Source organism: Chelonia mydas, chromosome 1, assembly GCF_015237465.2.
Source record: "Chelonia mydas isolate rCheMyd1 chromosome 1, rCheMyd1.pri.v2, whole genome shotgun sequence".
Classification (NCBI taxonomy): domain Eukaryota; kingdom Metazoa; phylum Chordata; order Testudines; family Cheloniidae; genus Chelonia; species Chelonia mydas.
In genome coordinates this window covers 259,176,650-259,199,993 of record NC_057849.1, presented here as the reverse complement: position 1 = coordinate 259,199,993, position 23,344 = coordinate 259,176,650, and the positions used below count along the sequence as shown (strand labels likewise).

At 49.5% G+C, this 23,344-nt stretch overlaps 2 protein-coding genes across 3 annotated transcripts in view; one reads left to right on the top strand and one right to left on the bottom strand.

The window, feature by feature from the left end:
- TCF20 (transcription factor 20) overlaps positions 1 to 23,344 on the top strand; it is a 211,665-nt gene that overhangs the window by 25,714 nt on the left and 162,607 nt on the right. The gene's annotated exons all lie outside the window — the stretch shown is intronic.
- MBLAC1 (metallo-beta-lactamase domain containing 1) lies at positions 4,107 to 17,591 on the bottom strand. Its single transcript, XM_027826465.3, is given in 3 exon segments — positions 4,107 to 4,457; positions 4,459 to 4,826; positions 17,578 to 17,591. Coding segments are annotated over 2 exon segments (675 nt in total). The 5' UTR covers positions 4,825 to 4,826; positions 17,578 to 17,591; the 3' UTR covers positions 4,107 to 4,148.

Genomic DNA, 23,344 nt, shown 5'->3' with positions numbered 1-23,344 from the left:
GGCAACATAGCTCTGTTTGCTGGATACCTAGGTAGATTAGGTGTGACTGTAAATACAATCTGGTCCTGAAGCCTTTACCCTGGCTGTCAGGGAGAGCTCATTTAGACTTTGCTTACAAATCATAATTTGAAATTATTAGGTTGGCCAACATCACCGAAATGAAAGCACTGACATGGTCATAAAAAACAACTGTATAAGGAAGCTAGTCCATGTTCATACTTTTCAAATCTATTATACTTTTTCAGATACACTTATTTTATGATACACTGTATATGCTTTTAAAGTGTGTATTAATGTTTCAATTTCAATTCAGATTTCCAAACAGTTCACTAAATTGGCATGTAACTAGTTCACAAAACTCGGGGGGGGGGGTGTTGGGGAAATTCGGGGGGGGTGTAGGGAAATCACGGGCTGGGACCCTAGGCCAGCAGTGGAGCACCCGGGCGTGGGGCCAGCAATCTGGGCCAGTGGCTGGGACCCTGTGCAAAACCTGGTGGTGCTGTAGCACCCCCTGCACCTCTAGTTCCTGTGCCTATGGTCCTGGCTTTGCAGATTTGTGTGATTCATCTAGTATGTAGGTGTACGTGCAGCAATGGAGTTGTTGTAGACTGGCACTGATTTCTTCTGCAAAGTAAGGAGAAAATGGAAGAAGCTGAACTGCAGGACATTTTTTAAAATGTTACTCTAAATATGGAACTATTCAGTAGATTGCAAACATAATTCTATTATAAGAGTCTATGCTCTCCCATTGTAATTTTGAACACAGAAAGTATTGTGGTTATTTTATGGGTACATTGGAACTTTTTCTTGGAAAGTCTGAAGGTAATTGTTCAAACCATTTTAAAGTTGTGGATGCTTTAAAATGACACTTTCAGTGCCCACCATTTTGGGATCTTCCTTGCTTGTCAAATTTGAAACTTTTGTATGCTCTTTGAGGACGGTACTGTCATTATTATGGGTTTGTGCAGCGCCTAGCAGAATGGTGCTGGTTGAGGCCTTGAGGGCATAGGCTAATATTAAAACAAACCTGAATCTTGTAGTTTGCTACAGCAGTGGGTGTTTTATGGATACCCCGATGGGAACTTAATCAAATCTGTGCAGGGCAAGGAGAAGCAGAGGAGAAATCAGAACAATGCAGATCACTCCTAAATTCTACAGGGCAGGAGACCCTGTGGATCCAGAGAACAAGTGAAGCTCCAGAGCTCAGAAGACTAAGGAGGGGAAACCAGGACTGTGCAGAGCTCTGCAGGGTGGTATGAGCTAGGGGCAGCCACAAGCCCTTCAAAGCTCCTTACGTCCTAGTTGCAAGGGCAGGTGTAGGGAACTGAGGATCTCGTGCAGTTCTCATTTTTAAAAACACAGAGAAATTAGAGAAATCTTCACTAGTTCTAGGTTGCGCTAACTACACATTCCAAGGACTTGCACAGTTAAAAACCTCACACCAACCTCTACTTCAGTTAAAAGGATAGAAACAAACAGTTAAGGTGAAGTAGATAAATGTTCAAATACTCTCCGTTTATACAAGCTCTTAAAATGTAAAAATTTGGAATCACTGTGGCCCCATATCTCTGGCCATTTTCAGCCTACAGATCAAATTCTTACACCCCCGATGTCAGATATGTTGTGATGGTTTTTAACTATGAAGTAACTGATGTAAATTAAGGCTATTACTGTGCATGTAAAGCTTTGTGTAAACACACAAGCTGTACTGGTATAGTTACAGTGGTACAACCCCCACCCCCCACTGTGGATGCAGTTATACAGGAATAAATGTGTATTTATACCAGTTACAGCTTATTCCAATATAGGAAGAGGTGTAAACTGTACTAGTATAAGGCACTTAGGGTAGGGTTGCCAACTTTCTAATTGCACAAAACCGAACACCATAGTCCCACCCCCTTCCCTGAGGCCCCACCCCCTGCTCACTACATTTCCCCCTCCCTCTGTGGCTCGCTCTCCCCCATCCGCACTCGCTGTCCCTGGGCTGGGGCAGGGGGTTTGGGCGTGGGGGGGGGTGAGGGCTCTGTATGGGAGTGTGGGCTCTGGGGTGGGGCCAGAAATGTGGGATGCAGGGTGAGGGAGGGGGCTTTGGGCTGGGGCAGGGAGTTGGGGTGCAGGAGGGGGTGAGGGCTCCGGGTGTGGGCTCTGGGGTAGGTCTGGGGATGAGGAGTTTGGGGTGCAGGAGGAGGCTCCAGGCTGGGGGTGGGACTGAGGGATTCGGAATGTGGGAGGGGGCTGTGGGTTGAGGCAGGGGGTTGGAGTGTGGGAGGGGGTGAGGGCTCTGGGGTGGGGCTGGGGATGAGGGGTGCAGGGTGTGGGAGGGGGCTCTGGGCTGGGGCAGGGGGTTGGAGTGCAGGGGGGGTGAGGGCTCTGGGCCTGGGGTGCGGGCTCTGGGGTGCAGGAGGGGGCTCTGGGTTTGGGGGGCTCAGGGCTGGGGGTTGGGGTGCAGGTACACTGGTGGGTACAAGCTCTGGACTGGGGGTGCAGGCTCTGGGCTGGGGCTGAGGGATTTGGGATGCAGGAGGGGGCTCTGGGTTTGGGAGGGCTCAGGGCTAGGGCAGGGGATTGGGGCTCAGGGTTGGGGTGTTGGCTTACCTCGGGTGGCTCCTGGTCAGCAGCGCAGTGGGGCTAAGGCAGGCTGCCTGCCTGTCCTGGCTCCATGTCGCGCCCCGGAAGCAGCCAGCAGGTCCGGCTTTTAGGTGAGTGGGGGGGAAGCAGGACGGTTCGTGGCGCGCACTGCTCTTGCCCACAGCACCACCCTCCCAGCTCTGATTGGCCAGGAGCCGGTGTTCGGGCAGCGTGCGGAGCCCCATGGCCCCCCCGCCTGGAAGCCAGAGCTGTCGGCTGCTTCTGGGGCGCAGTGCAGTGCCCCAGGACAGGTGGGGACTAGCCTGCCTTAGCACCACTGACCGGACTTTTAACGGCTCGGTCGGCAGTGCTGACCGGAGTCAACAGGGTCCCTTTTTGACCGGGTGTTCTGGTCAAAAACCGGACACCTGGTCACCCTAACCTAGGGGTAGTACAAAAATCTCCCTCTTAATTAAGAGTTATACCAGCACAAAAACTGTGAGCAGACCAGGCCTAAGATGTTGTTTTCTGTTAATAAAATTAGGGCTGGGAGAAAGAACTACTTTACTGGATCATGTTGACCCTCACCCTATTCAGTGCCCTGCACTATGTTCTTCACCGCTTAGTTCAGCTTTTTAAAGGAATCAAGGGTTGGGGCTTTCGCCTTTTCCCTTAGGAGACTCTACCACAGTCTAATTGACTTCACTGGCAGGAAACATTTCCTGATGATATGCTTTAATTTTGGGTGTCAAACTCTTGGCCCATGTGATGACCTCTCTGTCTGAGCCTGCATCAGTACAAGCATCTTCTCCTACAGTAGCTGTTCAGAATTTCCCTCTTTTGGCATCTGAATCTGAGTCCTTCCCATACTGTCAGATATTGCTTAGGGCACGAACAAGGCTCCTTTGGCGTCTGCTGGATGCCTATTTCAACTGCAGGTAGCTGGCTCTATGCTTCAATCCTGCTGAGCTTAGTGCAGCTCCAAGAAGCAGTTGCCGGGGTACAGAGCTGGGAGGTGGCTGCCTCCACCAAGGACCTGAGTTAGCAGTCCTGGGGCACTGGTTACCTAGGATTGGATTGTAAAACCTGGGCCTGTTGGCAGGGAAGCAAGTCTGAACCAATGCAGTGTTGTCTTTTTGGCTATGTCTGTACTAAAAATACAACTAAGTGAGAGGAATCTGCTATCACACAGTAGTCCCCTGACCTTGTTACAGCACGGTTACCACTTGTGGTGTGGACAAGAGCTAAGCATGTCCCTAGAGTCAGGCTAAAACTGGGTTCTCAGTTCTCTTTAAGTCACTGGTATTGTGGGCTGTGTTCCAGGCACAATGTCATCGGAATCTGAGAGGGTCGGGAGGGCAAACCAGGAACTCTGTGTCTGAGCGGCTGTGGAAGAGGCAGGCAGGCAGCTCAGCAGTAAAGATCCAATCTAAACGAGGGGTGGGGGTCTGAGTGAGTGGGGAAAGGAGGAGTCTTAATACCAGTTTAAGTGATGGTTCTCCTTGCAGTGTCTACACTTAGTCTTTTTTGGGGGGGGTCGCCAAGCTCTGTTTAAGTTGGGCAGGTCCCAGGGGGGCATCTCACCCCCCCGTCTGCCCCCTCCCGGGGCTGCCCTCCGCCCGCAGCACCCGGAAGGGCGGCCCGTGGCCGGGGATCACCACGTCGGCCAGGGCCAGCGCCCGCCGGTGGCTCCACTCCTGCTGGGCGGGGTCCTCACTCAGTGCCTGCCAGGCGGCCTCGTCCTGCTCCTGCTCGAACAGGTCCCCGGCCACCAGCACCGTGCCCAGAGCCGTGGCCCGCACCAGCACGCTGGTGTGGGCGGCCATGTGCCCGGGTGTGGGCAGCACCTCCATGTGGCCTTGATTGATGGGGTAGGGGGCGCCGCCCCCCCAGGTTATGGGGCAGGTAGAGCCCCTCCCCCCGGCTGAGGTGGAAACCCACCAGCAGCGTGGCCCCGGGGAAGAGGTTGAGGTTGTCGGCGTGGTCGGAGTGGCCGTGGGTGCAGACCACGTGGGACACGTCCCCCTGGGCCATCCCGTGGGCCGCCAGCAGCCCCAGCAGCCACTGCCTCCCCCAAGGCCCCCCCGAGCCCACCAGGGTGAACCGGGGGCCCCGCAGCCGCGTGACGGTGCCATCGGCCCATGTGGTGTTGGCTGGGAGCGCCCGGCTGTACCCCTCCTGTAGCACCAGGACCGAATAGGGGGTGCTGGGGATCAGGGAGAGCCCCAGGGGCACCGTGCGCAACGGAGGGGTCATGGGGGGGGAGTGGGGCTGGAGGGGGCCGTGGGCATCAGTCATTCTAGGCAGCCAAAGATTCCATATTCCTGCAGCTCTGCTGCGTTTCTGGAGGCAGCTTGGGGTGGGGATTGTTTGGGGAGGAAGGTGCTGAGTCTTTTTAGGCAGGATGAGGCCTGGAGCAGCCTCCCTTCTGCTTCCAAATACCTCCATTTCGTTCCTGCCCCCATTTACCCTCTTCTACCATTATCCAGCAAGCCTGTCTCCCTTAGCTCCCATCCCTCCCCAGCCTGTTCCCTGGCCCCCTTCTGCTCCTCACCCCTCTGCCAGTGAGTCTCTTGTTTTTCCTTCCCAAACAATCCCTACCCCCAGGCCACCTCAGGCTCTCCTGTCCTCTTCCTCCCCGCTAGATTCCCTCTCCCACACTCCACCCCTGATTCTCTCCAGCACCAATCTTCCTACTCACTCCTGGATGTACCCAACCTACCTTCCCCCTGTTTCTGCTGGGCCTAAGGGATAGGTTTTGCCTTCCCCCACACTTGAGAGGGAAATAAGTGACTGTTTCTCACTGGTGAGCATCACTCATGGAGATGTACAAAACTTGGCAGCACTGTTGCTAGGCTTTGGATTTCCACTTTCTGAAGGATTTCTGCTTGGCTCAAGTAATCTCTTACACCAGGTGGCTAAATAGCGAGGTTCAGCTTTTGCCTTCCATCTTTGTTTTTGTTTCGGGTCATGCATGCCCTTTATGGCTCAGCTAGGGTCACTTAAGTAGCCTTTCTGAGGCTGTGACTATGCTAGGAACGCGTTACTAGTGTAGAAATATCAGTATAGCATACTAGTAAAGTGCTCCTAGTGTGGGCGTAGCTGTACCAGCAAAGCTGTGCTTCATACCATTATAATAAAACCACCCTGTGACGGGCTCCCCGGGGTGGAGCCTGGAACTGGGATACCACTGTGTCCCCTTAACTCTCCAGAATGGGCTGTCTCTCACAATGCTTAGCTAGTGACAAGCAGCAAACCCCTCCAGGCGCTGTTATCACTTAGCATAACAGCATGTGGAGCCCCACACCCAGCTAGACTGCCTGAATGCTCCCAGACCCACTCACGAATCACGCAGAGAAAGGCACCAGCCAATTCTCCCCAGCCTTGCATCCAGAACTGTACCGTGGAGCCTGATCAGTGTAAAGTGTATTACCCCGTCCATCTCTCTCTTAATGTGGAGAGGACATACACAAGCCTTTATAAACTGAGCTGAGATTTCCCAAGCACTTCAACCAAAATGCACTGTTCTAGGTAAAATGTAAAACAGGTTTATTAACTACAGAAAGATAGACAGATTTTAAGTGATTATAAATGGTAGGCATAAAAGGTCAGAGATAGTTACCAAAGAAAATAAAAGGTAAGTGCACAGTCTAAAGCTTTAAACTTTGTTACAACTAGGCAGTATTTAGATCAAGCAGTTCTCACCCTACTGGATGTAACAGTCTTAATACACAGGCTTCTCTCTCAAGCCAGGGACCAGTCTCCTAAATTGAAGTCTTTGTCTTTCCATCAGTTTTGTTGTTTCCAGCGTAGGTGGGGGAGGAGAAAGGCCTTGCAAGGCATGATGTCACTGTCCCATATTTTATACCAGGGGTGGCCAAACCATGGCTTCTGAGCCACATGCGACCCTTTTACAGTTAAAGTGCGGCTCGTAGAGCTCTCCACACCCCCTCTGCCCCCAATCTGGTAGGTGGCTCTGCAGTGGGGCGGTGGGGGTAGGGGCTTCTGCCAGAGATGACTGGTGCTTCCTAAGAGCGGGGGGAGGGGCATAATTTAAAGCCCACCCAACATCTTGAGTCACACCTCCCAACATCTTGAGTCACGCCCCCCCTCTTACCTTCAGCTGCCCCACCTTGCAACTCCCAGCTGTTAGGTCCCGGTGGAGAGGCAGCAGCAAACAGCTGGGAGCTGCAGGGAGGGGCCACTGATTTAGCTCCATAGGAAGAGGTAGCAGCGAAAGCAGCAGCTCTCCCTGCAGTTCCCAGCTGTTTGCCACTGCCTCTCCCCATGGCTACAGCTCCCAGCTCACCAGCTTCAGCTGCTGCGGTGCAGGGAGGGGGCCCAGTGGCATCATGTGACTGAGCGAGGCACAAATCGGGGGGGGGGAGGGGGCACATGACCCCCCCCCCCACACACACACATGCATCACCTCTGGCTTCTGCCCGGCAGTGTGGGGGGGATCTAGTTGCTTCAGCTGAAGATCCGAGCCCTGGGAGTCATGCCCCAGCTCTTGAACTTCTGAAGATTCTTGTAGGCAGCTCGGAGGATCAGTAAGTTTGGCCACCTCTGTTTTATACCCTCAGTCCCTGTGTCTGGAAAATACTAGCCAGACATGGCCTGGTGGGTTGAGCAATCCCCCTGGTGTGGTCTTGTGCAACAGTCATTGAATTGTAAATCCCTTGATTAAATCTCCCCTGCTGATTAATGGTCATTGAGCACTGTCCTAGGAGTGGTTTACCTTCTTTGTATGCCCCTAGCAGATTTACAGCATATTTCAGTAAAAACCGTACAGCAAAATCTCATAACTTGATACACACTAATGATATATGTATTTTGACAGAACAATGGATTTCAGCAGATCATGACCTTACGTACAATATCTTACATGGGGGTTCCAGGGTGCAGTTTTGAGGTACAGAGTGCCACATATGAAACAAGCCATACTCGTAAAAGGACAACTCTACTGGTATAGCTGCACCCACCCTAGGGACTTCTGCCAGCATATCTATACCAGTCAGGGATCACACCTCTTCACACCCCTGACCAACCTAGCTATGCTGGCCAAAGTCTGTAGGGTAGGCCTGTTTAAGGATTATTTACTTCTTAATTTAGACTTCAGGGCCTCTTTGACTAGCTTTCCTCTTATTTTGGAAATCTCCGTTTTAGTGGCCATTGCTGGATACTTCAGAGAAGGGTGTGAAAATCGTCATAAGTGTGCAATACCCTATAGTCAGGGGAAATGTCTTCCTGATCCCATGGAATCACATTTTGCCCTAAAGCATGACAAGACCTCTGCCTGCAGCATTACTGAGTCAAGTCTCCTGGAGGTATAACGTGGTGCCCTTTACCGTGTCAGTTGATGACTGAAATATCCTGACCCTATGATCTGTAAGACACATTTATCCTGTAGGATCTCTCCTGAGTCCCTCATTGAGGTGAAAGGGTCCCTGAATGGTCATCCCCCCTCCCTTCCCTCATCCTTCCTTTCTGCTCTCACACTCCTTCCCCGCCTTATCCATTCATATACTCCTAACCACATTCTACCCTGGGTTTAATTTTTCTTTAATATCTTCATTTCTTTAATGACAGCAGTAGCTGCAGGTTGTTCTCTGTGGGAGCTGTGGCATGTGGCTGTGCTTTAGGTAATGAGACCTGATGAAAGCCTCTTGTTCCTGTATCAAGATTCCGTCCTTTTCTGTATTTAAAAAAACCTCACCGGCTGTGCTGGCTATATTAATATATTTTTAACGGCTTGCATGTGGCTATCGGAACACTTGCTTGTCTATCTTGAGAGAAGCAGAGCAATTCCCCCCTGCCCACTCATGCATCTTTGGCTGAAATCAGCCAGGAATTGGAATAAGTGGTGGAGGGGAGCAGTCAGATGAGAATTTCCCAGAAATTCTGGCAGTAAAAAAATGAAATCTGCCATTTCACACCTGCCAGGGGTGGGTAGGATTCCAGAGACCCTCTCCCCCCAGTCACCCCCAAAATCTCTCTCTTCTGAAATGTTCCCCTGCCTGCGATCAAGGGAGCGGCTGTCTCAGACTGTAGCATTTCTACCAGTGGAGGGGGGAGACTTCTCTAAAAATAATTACTGCATTTCTGAAGTGAAACAAAAGAATTTATGCTGTAATTGAGAGCTAGGAAGGGGAGGGAGCTGACAGACTCAATGCAAGTGTGTTCTAATGCTGTGTGCCAGTGGTTTGGTAGCCTAGCGTATTAGCACACTAGCTTTTTGTCTCTTAGGCTAACATGCTGCTTAAGCTGCAGGTAGAATAAGCTTGGTGGTCTGAGCCTAGAGCATCTTTTTTTTTTTTTTTTAACTGCTTTTCTGCTAGAGACACAGCTAGCCACGTGTCGAAAGCTGAGAGGCCAAGAACTGCAACGGCAGAGCTTCAGGTCAGGACTGACTTGTATTGGCAGACATCTGTGTGGGGTCCATAAATGGCAAGGCAAAAGGTATTCCCAAGTCGGAGCTGAGGTGCACTGGTGGAGCTGTGCGGAGCAACTCGCACAATGAGCACGAGATCAGCTTGTAAAGAATTAATGCCGCATATAACCTGTGTCAGAGAGAGGGAGCAAACGGCAACCAGCCCGGTCTCACTCACACGCTGATTAAATAGAGCTGCCAGGAGAGGTCAGCCCTCGTTGACTCGCTGACAGGTTGGCTGGAAGGCGTTATGATATAGTAGGGAAGGGATATTGATCAGTTTTACAAGAAAACAACCCCGATAGACCCTCTCTAGCCATAGGATAATTGGGGGAGTGGTGGCTGGCATTAAAGGATACCGCCCTCCTGCTCTTGTAAAATGAAGAATAAATGTGCTCTATCCTGAGGGTGGAGGGGTAAGTAGAAAGCAATTTAGGTATAGTCTAAATTCCTCCTTGCTTGTGCTGGCAACCACAAGCTCCTCTGCAAGCAGTTGCTGTTCCATGTCTGTATTTGCCCCTGATGTTCAGTGGTGGGTTTAGCTGTCTATGTGCCTCCCCCCAAACTGATACAGGGAATCTCTGTTCACCTAATGTTGAGCCTGAGCATGCTGTTTAGGCTGCTCCCTGTTCCCTCAAGTTGAGGAAACCAATGCATAGGCAGGACTTGCTAGTCTTGGGCCTATTGGCATATCTGCTTCTTGTGAGCCACTTGTGCTCTCAAAAAGAGAAAGGTGATGGTGAATCACTGTGGGGACAGAGATAGAGGAGCTTTGGCTGCCTCCTTGATTCTCTGAGCTCATGCCACCCTACTGTTGAGGTTGTCCTGGCAGCTAGCAGGACTCTGTGGATGCGGGGTTTGGTTTGTTGCCCTTGAGTGGCTTGGATTCCGTAACACAACCTGCTCTTGATGAGTGGTCCTTCTCTCTCTTTGCCTCTGAGGATGCCTCATCCCTGGGTCTGCCTGAGGCACCCCAGCAAGAGCAAAAGGGTTTGTTTTGTTTTTGTTAATGTAAGTGCCGGGGAAAGATGCTGGACTGGTAGCCCTGGAGATGCGCCACACAACCTGCCCTCAGCCAATGTGCTGCCTGCCTGCTCTGGGGCTACACTGTCCCCCACCCACTGTAAAAGCTGTGAAAGAGGGCGGGGGGACTGTTTGTGACAGAGGTGGGCAAACTACGGCCTACGGGCCACATCCGGTCTGTGGGACCATCCTGCCCAGCCCCTGAGCTCCCGGCCGGGGAAGCTAGCCCCTGGCCCCTTCCCCGCAGCCTCAGCGCGCTGTGCCGCCAACACTCTAACCCGCCGCTCCTGCCGGGCAGCACAGTGGTGTGGCTGGCTCTGGCATGGTAAGGGGGTGGGGAGCGGGGAGGTCCCAGGAGGCAGTCAGGGGACTGGGAGCAGGGGGCGGTTGGATGCGGTAGAGGTTTGGGGGGGGCGGCAGTCAGGGGATGGGGAACAGGGGCAGTTGGATAGCTGTGGAAGTCCCAGGGGGCTTGCCAGGGTCGTGGTGTTGTCATAAATATAAAGGGAAGGCTAACAACCTTTAAATCCCTCCTGGCCAGAGGAAAAACCCTTTCACCTGTAAAGGATTAAGAAGCTAAAGAGAACCTCGCTGGCACCTGACCAAAATGACCAATGAGGAGACAAGATACTTTCAGAGCTGGAGCGGGGGGGAACAAAGGGTTCTCTCCGTCTGTGTGTGGCTTTTGCCGGGGCCAGAGCAGGAATGCAGGTCAGAATTCCTGTAAAGAGTCAGTAAGCAATCTAGTTAGATATGCGTTAGATTCTGTTTTGTTTAAATGGCTGATAAAATAAGTTGTGCTGAATGGAATGTATATTCCTGTTTTTGTGTCTTTTTGTAACTTAAGGTTTTGCCTAGAGGAATTCTCTATGTTTTGAATCTGATTACCCTGTAGGGTATTTACCATCCTGATTTTACAGATGCTGTTCTTTTACTTTTTCTTCAATTAAAATTCTTCTTTTAAGAACCTGATTGCTTTTTCATTGTTCTTAAGATCCAAGGGTTTGGGTCTGTGTTCACCTATGCAAATTGGTGAGGATTTTTATCAAACCTTCCCCAGGAAAGGGGGTGTAGGGCTTGGTGGTGGCAGCAATAAAGTCCAGGGACAAAAGGTAAAATAGTTTGTACCTTGGGTAAGTTTTAACCTAAGCTGGTAAAAATAAGCTTAGGGGTTTTTTCATGCAGGTCCCCTCATTTGTACCCTAGAGTTCAGAGTGGGGTTTGGATGGGTCAGGGATTCAGAGGGGGCGGGAAGTGGGAAGGGGTGGATAGAGGGCGGGGGCCAGGCTGTTTGGGGAGGCACAGCCTTCCCTACTCGGCCTTCCATACAGTTTTGCAACCCCCAAGTGGCCCTCGGGCCAAAAAGTTTGCCCACCCGTGGTTTGTGATGAAACCCTCCATGAGAAATTTCTCACTCTGATTGTCTTGAATCATTTCTGGTGATGGTGGTGGTGGAATGGGGTTTCGAGCAAGTGTAGAATGTGCATTTCCCCTGGCCCTGCCCTGACTTCAGCCCCCTACCCACACACACACTGCACAGAGAGCCCTCCACAGGGTTCAGAAGGAAGAACAGCGCTACAGATGCATCCAAGCATCCCTTCCTCTTATAGGGGTCATGATCCATGGAGGACCCATTCTTGAGCAGAGCTCATCTATCCACTGGAGTGAAAAGTATTAGGGATGAGATGGCGGCAAAATAATTGCTGTCTCTTAATCCACTGTATGCTCTGGGACAAAGAGGAGCCTATTCCTAAACCTGCTCACTTTTTCTGATTGTAGCTAATAGCAGGTAACTCCTTCACTTGTTTGTTTTCTAGCTGGTTAAGTTGCCATATCCTTTCTCAGCTGGGTTGATGAAAGTTGTTTGGGATGTAATCACGTTTTCCGAAGGAGAGCAGGTCCCAGGCTTACGCTCCAGTAGTGATGAACACCATGGAGGATGAAGGTTTGGGAGATTTCTTCTCACCCCTTTCCCAAGGAAGCTCAGTTCCAGGGTAGTATCTATGTTTCAGTGAGATCTCCTGCTTCTTTAACCCAATTTTCCAGCTGGGCCTGGGGGATGCACTGGAAGGTACCTAAGAGCATGAGCAAACGTGACTCTGCATGGGATTAGAACCAGAGAGATACACCTGGCTTCTTGCCTTGTGAACATTTGACTACGTAGCTGTCCCAAACTCAAGTGGCCAAGGATAATTCACCCAGCTAACAGGGCTAATCTTTTGATTTTTACTTAGTTTTATAATAATAAAATCAGATGGAAAAGACCTAGTCCATTTTTCTGTGGCCAGTGCAGCCCTCCCTGTTCCCTACTATACATTTTCTAGTGTCTTGTCCAGTTTATAATTTTCAAGATGACCTTCAGAGGGATTTTTTTTAATTGGGCTTGTACCTGCTTTACTTCTTTGCAATGGACAAAGAAGGCCAGAGAGGATTTTAATTTTTTTCTGTTTACCTTAGAAATATCAGGAATGTCCACTCTGGTCTTACCTGGCATTGTTAGAGGACCACTGAGGAGGTATGATGGATAGTTTTTTTCTGAGCTTTAAATCCCTTTATTGAAAGTATGAGGGCGTTGAATAAAGATAGCCTTTAGATTCAAACTATTAATTGGCCATTGACTCTGCATAGATGATAACAAAAGCAAATAAAACCCCCCAAAATAGGGAAACAGTCTGAACACAACCCCTTCCCTTTTTAATAGCTCAGCTTTCCATCTCTTGCCTTTTATGAGGTCACCATTTCACTGGTCCTTCAGTTATCATATTCTTCCAGCCTAGACAGAACCTGAATTTCTAATGCAGGGGAACAAGCAGAAAAAATGTTGTAAAGAACAAAACAAGCCTTTAGGCCTTCTTTGTACACTATATAATAAAGAAGGAAACAAGGGCATAAGTCCAGTTTGTTTTGCAGGTGACCTTTAAAAGCCCCATACAGTGGGGCTTCCACCATAACAACCCCTTGGGAACTAAAATCTATTTCCTTATCAAAATGTTTGTATTCTTCTTGTTCATAACTTTATAAGCATGGGGCTATGCATACTGGTTTCTTGCTTTTTAGGTTGTTTACTAAGGCAGACCTGCTGATGCTGATTTAATTTATAAGGAAATATTGGGGTGTTCTTAAAAGCTAACAAGGTATCTTGCTAACTCTGCAAGCAGATTAAAGGGGTGTGTGTGTGTGTGTGTGTGTGTGTGTGTGTGTGTGGCGGGGGGAGGGAGAGGGCGGAATCTCCTGACCTCGATGGTGTAACTCCTGTTTATAGAAAGGGAAGCATGTGAGTGGGGAAAGGCAACTGGTGTGTGTCCCCTTTTGATGTCTAGGAAGGGCATCCCACTGAAGTAGTGATAAGATTAGTTTGTTAACTTAATAACCCTTCATCCAGGCTTCTCCCTGCACCCCCTCCCCCTTCCTATTAGTCTTTTCCCTCTCTGTCTCTTAAGTGCTGTTGAGTGGTGTGGGGAATTGTAGTCTGTAAATCGCATCCAACAACTCGACCTGGCGGTGGCTGCTGTTGCTAAATCAGCCAGCTGAGCACCTGCTGTCTTGAAGCTAACAACTGAATAGTGTGCTATTCATTTTTAAAGTGATATTGTCAAGATAAAAATCTCTCTATGTATGTATGTATGTATAAACCAGTCCTCCTTTGAGTTACAGAATAGCACGTTTAGATTAATAAAACCAAAGGAAACCATAGCTTTTCACCATAGCTGGAGGGATGGCCTCCAGCATCAGGTATGAATTACCGAGAGACTCCCTGCAACCACAACTTTGAATCCCAGCAGGCTTGACTTAGCCCTGCATCTTGAGGTCGATAAATTGACTTCCATGCAGCTTATTATGTGGGGCTCTTTCAGATGTGACCTTATTAAAAACTGAAGTCTTCTGTGGACATGAAAAATCCCATGGGAGTTTTCGTAAGTATAGGGGAGTTGCTGCAGTGTCCATGGCAAAATCCCCTCCCCCCTCTGTGTGTCATGTGCTGGTTTTTTGTCTGTACCAAGTCCAAGATGTGGCTACACTGCATTCCTGGGTGAAGTGATTAGGACTTAAAAAATGTACCTAACATTGGCTAGTCCAAGGACTAAGGCAACTGGCCAGAGAGAGAGAGATGGCACCGTGCCCCCTGAAGTTTACAGGAATAAATAGTTGTGTACTGTACATAAGTGTAATCTGTTGCTAGTCAACTTCCTGCTTAGTAATAATAAAAAACCCACTCACTACATCTCTTTTGTTCTGGTTAGAGCTTCTTTCACATTCTGGCTTCAGTGCATTTTTTTTCTTTCCTATCATGGTGTATCTTTTTATGAATTTCCATCAGTGTCTGTTTCCTCTGTCTCTCCTCTTTGCTAACTTATGCCATCATTCCTTCTCTCTTCCCACCAAGCCACTTAAGGCTTGTCTACACTGGCACTTTACAGTGCTGCAACTTTCTCGCTGAGGGGTGTGAAAAAACACCCCGTTGGTGCTGCAAGTCTCAGCGCTGTAAAGTGGCAATGTAGAGCTATTCCCCTCGTGGAGGTGGTTATTTTATAGCCCTGGGGGAGCTCTCTCCCAACGCTATGCTGTGACTACACAGCCACAGCAGCGCTTTAATGTTGCTAGTGAAGATGTGCCCTTAGACATAAAGTTTAGAAGTGTTACCAAATATTTAATGGCTAGAGGACTAAATTGACTAACCACTGGCTGATATGAAAAGTGGGGGTATGACCCACTGTCCGGGGACAATGCCCAAGTATGACACTAACTCCTTCTCCCTCCCCATCAGCTGTTGGGAAAGAGGAGAGTTCTGGGGATTTTACTAGAATGCTATCCTTGGAGCCCAACTAGGGAGTCCACTTGTCAAATTGCTTCCAACTAGAGATGTCAGAAAAAAATTGAAGGATCCTCTCCATGCCCCCAGGCTCCTGTGAGAAGGAGCATTCTTTTTCTGTTTTTGCCCCATCCCACCCGAGAGCATCAAGCCTGATGCACAGATGTGTAGTAGGTCTTTGCTACTCTACCCCAACACAGCTTCTGCTTTTTGGATGCTCATCTTGTCCCCAGTAAACAGGGAGAAGAAAGATGGTCTAGTGGTTAGGAAGAAGATGGTCTAGCCTGGGACTTGAGAGACATTGGTTCAATTTCCTGCTCTGCCAGAGGCTTCCTGTCTAGGCTTGGGCAAGTTACTTGGTTTGCTGCACTATCTGTAAAATGGGGGTAATTAAAGTTATTTTCGGAAGGTACTCCTGAGGGCATTCTGCGCCAGAAAATTCTGCGCACAATATTTTAAAATTCTGCAAATTTTATTTGTCAAATAAATGTGGAGGCTCCAGCATGGCATTGGGGAGCACAGGCCACTGGCTGCACAGAGATGGGAGATCACTGTGCAGCTCTGCCCCTCAGGACACGGACTCAGCGGTGAGGATGCACCCAGCCCTGACACAGCGCAAGGACCAGGCCTGTCCGAGAAACACCCCAGGGCCCTGCCCCTCTGTGCCAGGTGCACCAGGTTTGAGCAGGCAGGCTCAGCAAGGCAGGCTCCAAGTGTGAAAGGGCTTAGTGTGGGGGGATCCAGGTGTGGGTTGAGAGGGTTCTGTGTGGGGCAATCTGGGTACAGGTGGCTCAGTGGGGGATCTGGATGCACAGGAGCTTGTAGCGGGGATTCTGGGTGCAACAGTAATGGGCATCTGCAGGGGGGCCAGGTGAAGGTGGTTGGGGCTCAGTGAGGCGGTTCTGGGTATGTGGAGGAATAGAGCTTAGCAGGGGGTCCAGATGCTGGGGGAGTGGGGCTCAGTGGGATGGGAATCCATATGCAGCTGGTTGGGGCTCAGTGTGGTGGGAATCCGGGTTGCTCGTTGGGGTGGTCCAGGTGCAGGAGGCGTGGAGCTCATCAGGTGGGATTCTGGTTGCGGGGAGGGGGGGGGTGTGAGGCTCAGTGGGAGGATCTGGGTATGAAGGGGTCTGGATGCACAGGGGTTGGGCGGATGGGGGAACAGCTTCCTGTACAATGATCCTTCCCCCTGCAGCTGAGCAGTGATGGGTGCAGGAAGTGTGTGTGGGGGGAGAGGAGGGGAGTTTGCAGAGCTTTCTACAGGCAGGGGAGAAATCTGGGAGTGGGTCTGGCACGGCCCCAGATGCCGTGCAGGGGAAGAGGAAGTCCCGTCCTCCCCAGTCCAGCCGGGACTAGCAGCTGAGCCTGGCGCAGATTAGGAGCCGCCAGTCCCGCCCCACAGTGATTTACCTCTCTGCTGGCTGACCTGGGCACCCAAAACATACTGCTTGGGAGGGCTGCATGACCGCACTTGTGGCTTCCCTTTGCTTCCCCATCAGAAAGCCATGTTTTCTGCAGGGAAGCAAAGAAATCTGGGGGGGGGACATAAATTCTGCGCATGTGCAATGGCACAGAATTTCCCCAGGAGTAGTAAGTGGGGACATAAGATAGATAGCTCCAGTGCTGCCTCTGCTGTTGCTCAGAGCTTCCCAAGAAGCAGCAAAGTGAAACTTACTTGTTTTCAGTTTCACTGTTGCTTACAGGATTCTGAAGAGCAGCAATGGAAAACTGATAACTGCTGAGTTCTCACTCTGATGCAGCTTGGGAAAACTGAGCAGCAGAAGTGGCGTTGGGGCTGTCTATCTGGAGACTCAGGAAGATGGTGCTGTATCAGTTTATGCTTCATTCACTTTGTGAATTTTTTCTAGAAACTTTTTCTTTTAAATGAAAGCTGAGGTTCAGTAGAAGTTGATGTCACTGACTTAAGAAATCTTCCTCCTCTTCATAGGCAAGTGGAGTTTCCAAGTCTTTCCTCTATATATATCGTTTATAAAGCATGCTGGGATCCTTCAGGATGAAAAGTGCTATAGAAATGTAAGATACTAGTTATGTATATGTGTTTCTATTTTTGCTCTGTAGCCAATTTGGCAAGTGAAACTGGTCTCCTCAGTTTCATATCTGCTTCTCATATACGAGCATGATGCTTTTTGCTTGTGTTTTATAACACTGAAATAATCTTTTTTTAAATTGACTGAAAAATATAATGGAAGTACATATATTGGTCTTTGGAAAGATGTTTAGGCCCATTATTTTGCTATAGGAGAAAACTACTTGACAGTGCATGCCCTTTTAAAATCCACTGCTTAGTTTCTGAGGGGCAGAGGCGAAGAGATAATGTATAGGTCTTGCAGGAATAAAGCTCATGTTTTGGGTTCCCCTGCTGTTCTGCAGCAATAGCTCACTGACTGACCCTGTTAGCAGAGCTGTTCTGTCATTGCTGATGATTCAGCTGTACAGACACAGAAGTGAACTAAACAGATAATGTGAAGTTAGGGGACATGGTGCGAATATAGCCATAATTGCCAGATGGAAAATGGCAAAATTATGGAGGAGATGGGAGGGAATTCTCATGTGGTACAAGGATAAAAAAATCTGAGCTTTTTCCATGCTATGCATTTTCTAGTGTAGCAGCAGCCCTGGGAATTATAGGTCTGAAAAAATCCTAATATAGGCAAGGTCATATAGCAGGGTTGGTGGCTTAATAAGGACACTTCTGAATCACTAGTGAACCAATCCATCAACCTGGTGCTTGGGGTGGGGAGCAAGGGCACTGTATTATTTATGGTACCATTTTATGGATGAGATGTAAAATCAAGGCCTTGATCACTCGATCAAGAAGGATCCCTCTTCACTTTTCACAAGACTGGGGGGCAGTGACCCCTATGTTCTGGCCAGGTTCCAATTAATTACTTTCTCCCGGTCTAAAATTCCCCCTGCAGTTTATATTAGAGAAGTTGCTGTTCACTTCCCCTTCTAATCACTTGTGTGTAATGTTTCTGGCACAGAATTGATGCATCCTTTCAACACAGAGATGAGGGGAGTGATTCTTTTATTTTCGGTCTTTGCTATAGCAGCTGTTTCACCCAATGTCAGTATGTTGTTATATTGCAAACAAAAAACAAACAAACCCTGTTTGCTCCTGTTCCCTTCAGCTGCTGTTTCAGAGCAGGTCTCCCCTAAATCTCCCAAATCATAAGGGTGGGTGTGTGTATGTCAATCTCTCTCTCTCTCTCTCTCGGAATAAGAAGAATGTGTCAAGCTCTCTGGCTGGGAGCCAGGACTCTCTGTGGAACTATAAATCGACCTGTCAGGGAAGGGGGGGGGGAAAGATTAACGTTGGCCGTCTTCATTAGTGGGTCCCCTGAGGAAACTGGGTCTGCCATGAGCCGTGAATGAGACCAGCTGAGAGAAAGGGGGAGTTTGCAGTTTTTATCACTCCCCTCAGAGACCCCCGGAGGAGTGGTGGTGGTGGGGAAGACAGTAATAGGGATAGGAGGATATAAATGATGGAAGCTGGAGCTTTGCAGCAGAGCCCTTGCTGCCTTCTGATTGGAGGAAAGCGTAGTTGGCTGCTGTTCCTCTGCACCAATCAGTGACCTGCATGCCCATGTGTGCGGCTTGAGTATTTAGCATGCTAATTGGGAGCAGAGAGGAGCTGGCTCAGTGGCAGAGCAGTGCCCTGCCACGCTAAACAAGTGCTAGTAATTGCATTGAAGAGACCTCCATTATATAGGTTTTTAACAAAACCAGAAAGGAGCATTTATCACAAGCAGCATAATTCTTCCTGGACAGTCTTTTTTTTAAAACAGTCCAGATAATTTTCCCTACATTTTATTCCCTCGCCCACACTGATTTTATAAATAACTCCTTAAAGCTTCAAACAACCTGTTTCTCCCCCAGCTCTACCTCCATTATTGTATGGGTTTGTGCACAAGACCACAGGCATGTGCACGGGCACACACCCATGTTAGCTGTTGGTTGTAGGTAGCTCTAAAGTCCATGGAAGACTGAATTGTGATCGGGCGTCTAGCAGTAAAATCTGGTTTAAGCAGATAGTTTCTCTCTCTCTCTCTCTCTCCTTTTTTTTTCTTTTCTTTCTGGTGAAAGATACAGGCTTGATGGCTCTAGATAGCATTGTTCTCTATTCACGGAAAAGGTGTGACATGTGCATTGGCAATGCAAGCTGCACACGCCCCACCTCTGCCAGTGTGCCGAAACCCTGACTTGAGGGGACCACAGAGAGGGAGGTTCATTACCTATGGCTAAGGCTACGTTTTAGTCATGAGTATTTTTAGTAAAAGTCATGGACAGGTCACGGGCAGTAAACAAAAATTCACGTCCCGTGACCTGTCCATGACTTTTACTAAAAATATCCATGACTAAAATTTGGGCAGGGGCTGCCCGAGGGCGACGTGGGTGTTGGGGAAGGGTGGCCTGGGTGATGGGGAGGGCAGGCAGTGGCATGCGGCCCGGGACCCCCGCTGGTGCTGGAGGGGGAGCAGGCAGCAGTGCGTGGCCCGGGACCCCCACTGGTGTTGGGGGGGCCGGCAGGCTCTCTACTTGGCTCCACACCTCCTTCCCCCCAGCAACAGCAGAGTTTGGGTGTGAGAGGAGGCAGAGGGTTGGGGCACAGGATGAGGTGAGATGAGCTCTGGGCGGTGCTTACTGGGGGGCTCCGCAGAAGCGGCAGCATCTCCTTGGCTGGGAATCGTGGCCAATGGGAACTGTGGGGGCGGTACCTGCAGGTGGAGGCAGCACGCAGAGCTGCCTGGCCACACGCCGCCTAGGAGCTGAGCGCGGGGGATGTTGCTACTTCTGGGGATCTCCCCAGGTAAGCGCTGCCTACAGCCACTCACCCCGTCCCATGCCCCAACCCCCTGCTTCCTGCCACACCCAAACTCTGCTGGGAGTGGGGTGTGGTGACCTGAGACAGCCCCAGCAGCAGCCAGTGCGACTGGCACAGGGGCTGCCTGAGCTGCCCCTGAGCCAGGCGCACCTGCCACTGCAGAGGTCACAGAAAGTCACGGAATCTGTGACTTCCGTGACAAAGTCGCAGCCTTACCTATAGCCCACATGATCTCTGCCACCTCTGTATTGTGACATGGGAGTCAATTACTGTCAGTTGTGCTGATAGTTCTTAATGACACAGACCTGGCTCAGGAATGAACTGAGCCCTGATATGTGTTTTTTCTTCCCAGATCTCTGGGGCAGGGGATTACTCTGGAGAGTGAGGGAGCTGAAGAGCTAAACTGCTGGTGTAATTGTGCTGTGAGAGAGAGAGAGAAAGACTGATGCACTCACTCACCTCCGTGAGTCCAAAAGAACCTAGCAAGCAGTTACAGGGACATCTGGGGTGGATTTTTTGCTCTGTGGGAGCTGTCATCCCAGCTCTCCCCCTCCCCCCCCCCCAACATCAGCCTTACCCTCATCATCTCCCTGCCCCAACAATAGCAAAAACTTACATTTATATTGTTCCTTGAATCCCAAGCCCTTTACAAACATCACTGATACAGAAATTCCTTCTCCACCACTGAAATGCTTATAACACCATTTTGGTGTGTGTTTCTATTTACTTTACAAATATTAAATCTCTCAGTTCTCCTTTGTGGTAGGTAAATATTATGACTCATTTTGCTGGAGAGTAAGTGAAGAACAGAGGAGCGAAGGTGAGGGTATGGTTTTTGTTTGTTTGTTTGTTTGTTTTTAAGATTCAACCACAGTTACAAAGTCCCTGACCTAAGGAGCTTACAGTCTTAGACAAGTAAATGATGAGTAATGACAACATTTTGGGAAGGAATGGGCACCTGAAGGCAGGAAGGAGAACAGAAAGCAGGAAAAGAGAAGCTGCTATTTGGAAGTATTATTTACAAAGAAAGCACTAACTGGTACGGAAAAGTGATGTTCACTCATCATCTGGTGAATCCATGGCAGAACTGTTGGTGGAAGTCAGGAATTCTGCCTCCTGGTTCCCCATGGCAGCCGCTACTCTTTCCAGTTGAACAGAGCATAACTGGGGATTTGGCCATGACACTCCCACAAAAAGTACCAAGGTATATCTAATGAACACAAGTGAACAGATTCTCAACTTCATATTTCATAAGAAAGATTACACCTTCAGCAATGTAGTGTCCCTAAAGCCATGGGTTCAGTGTCACGGGTCACAAGTGTCAGCTGCTGAGGCACTGTTACAGCTTCCTGCAGAACCTGGGTTTCACGTAGAAGTCTCCAGTTCAAGTAATGACCAGGCCTAATTCTACTTAGTTTGATGGCTGACAAGAACACAGCCTCTTGTGGTCTGCGTCTGCGTGCGGCAAGTGAGAGGCTTTCATTTTCAGGGAAGTTGTGTCTTGATGGAGGTATCAGAAGGTTGGGGGAAATGCAACCCATTCTGGGGTGTGCAGAAGTGCAACAGTAGTCTAAAAGCAGTGGCTGTGGACTACTCCTGTGAGGCTCAAAATGTGGTTGTTTTACAAACACCACTTTAGAAGCACCCAGCTGGCTCTGTTCGGACCACAGCTATCGACATATGGGTGGTCAGAGAGGTGAAAAAGCTCAGATACTGCTTTGCTGTTCGCTTGGTCCCCTCCTCCCCGCCATTACTCCTCCAGAAGGTGGGTTGTGTGGCTGGATGTTGAAGAGGGGTGTTGGTGGAGTTGAAGGTGGGTGGGTAGAAAAGGTTCTGGGAGTCCCTTATCTCCACACCATTCTCTTATTCCAGTGAGGGAAGGAAGGTTTTTGGTTTTGTTTTTTTCAGCTAAGACTTTTGAGTTCTCAATAACAAATGATTTTGCTATGCCTCATTTGCATATTGTTGTTTTCAAGCCTCTGCATCTTCTTTCTTCTCTTCTTTCCTCTTTCCCTCTCCTCTTCCTTCCTCCCCCTCTCTTTCTGGTAAATATCACTCCCAAGCTCTCAAATGCTTCCCCCCCACCCCCCGCATTTCTTTCATCTTTTGTTCCCCATTTGCCAATGCCTGGGAGCAAAGAAAGGAAAGGATACCATCTCTCTGTGAAATACAGAAGGGAGAAATGCAGGCAAGCAGAGTTATCAGCCTGGCAGTGTGAAGCTGAATCCGCCTCAGAAACGCACAGAACATGCTTTTAAGACAGCTGTTGGAACGCTCAGGGTTCACCTCCTCCATTATGCAACGTTATGGCTGCAGTCCTGCCAACGACAAATGGGGCTCCCCTTCAGAATAGTGCTCTTGGCCTCTGTTGCTCCAGGGGACTGAAACCACAAATCATACCCAAGGGGACTGAAACCACAAATCATACCCAAGCCTCTGTGTGCTAGCATAGAATACTGATAGACTACTGGGCAGGTTCTCCCAAGTGCTGGTCCCACTGTGAATGAAATGTGGGTCTCCCACACAGGAGTGTAGCTAGTCCTCTGAAATGAGTGCACATGCTAGATGGTACATTACACCTTCTCCTTCCTGGCCCCTCCTCTCCCCCCGCATCAACGGTCACCATAGTCCAGGGATCGGCAACCTTTGGCACACGGCCCGCCAGGGTAAGCCCCCTGGCGGGCTGGGTTGGTTTGTTTACCTGCCATGTCCGCAGGTTTGGCTGATTGCAGCTCCCACTGGCTGCAGTTCGCCACTCCAGGCCAATGGGAGCTGCGGAAAGTGGAGGCCAGCACATCCCTCGGCCCATGCCGCTTCCCACAGCCCCCATTGGCTTGGAATGGCGAACCATGGTCAGTGGGAGCTGCGATCAGCTGAACCTGCGAACGTGGCAGGTAAATAAACTGGCCCGGCGCGCCAGGGGGCTTACCCTGGCAGGACGCATGCCAAAGGTTGCTGATCCCTGCCATAGTCTCTCAAAATCAACAAGTCATTAGTTTGATCTAACATAGTGAATGCTGTGAGACAGAGATCTAGCAATGTGTTTAAATATCCTGGCGAAGAACCAAAATGCTGTTCTCCTTAGTAAATTTAAAATGGTTGCCTGCCTTACCTATTCTCTTGTTGGGCAGTATAGAGTGCTAACCCTAAAGCCAGCCCCTTTTCATATTCTGTGTTTAAAATGTTTGTTCTGAAAGCTGATCCCATTTTCTTACACCCCTCCACCCTTTTATTTGACTGTTTTGAGTGATGATTTTCACCTCTCCCAAGGGAGGAGCAGAGGTTGGAAAGGCAACTTTATCCTCCGTCCTCCTTTGCTCTTTGTTCCATCTGTTTTTACCTTCTTGTGCCTGTTGCAGCCCTTTGCTTCTCTAGCCTTGGAGAAGGAGAAATCTTGCCAGTGGAACAAGTGCTTTTGTTGATCTGAGGCTGTGGGTGAAGGATTCAGGTGAATGCGGGCCATGCTGGTTTTTACACAGAGTGGCGTCTTTCTGCCATGAGACTTATTTCCCTGGGGAATCCTGTCTTGGAGGCAGCATTAAGTTTTCCATCTATTTTTGCTTTTTTTTTTTTCTGGATTTTGATCTAACCCATATTTCTGTCTGAAGTGATCTGTAAGTATGTTGAGTAAGGGGAGGGGGTGAACCATTCTGAGATTTGCAGGGAA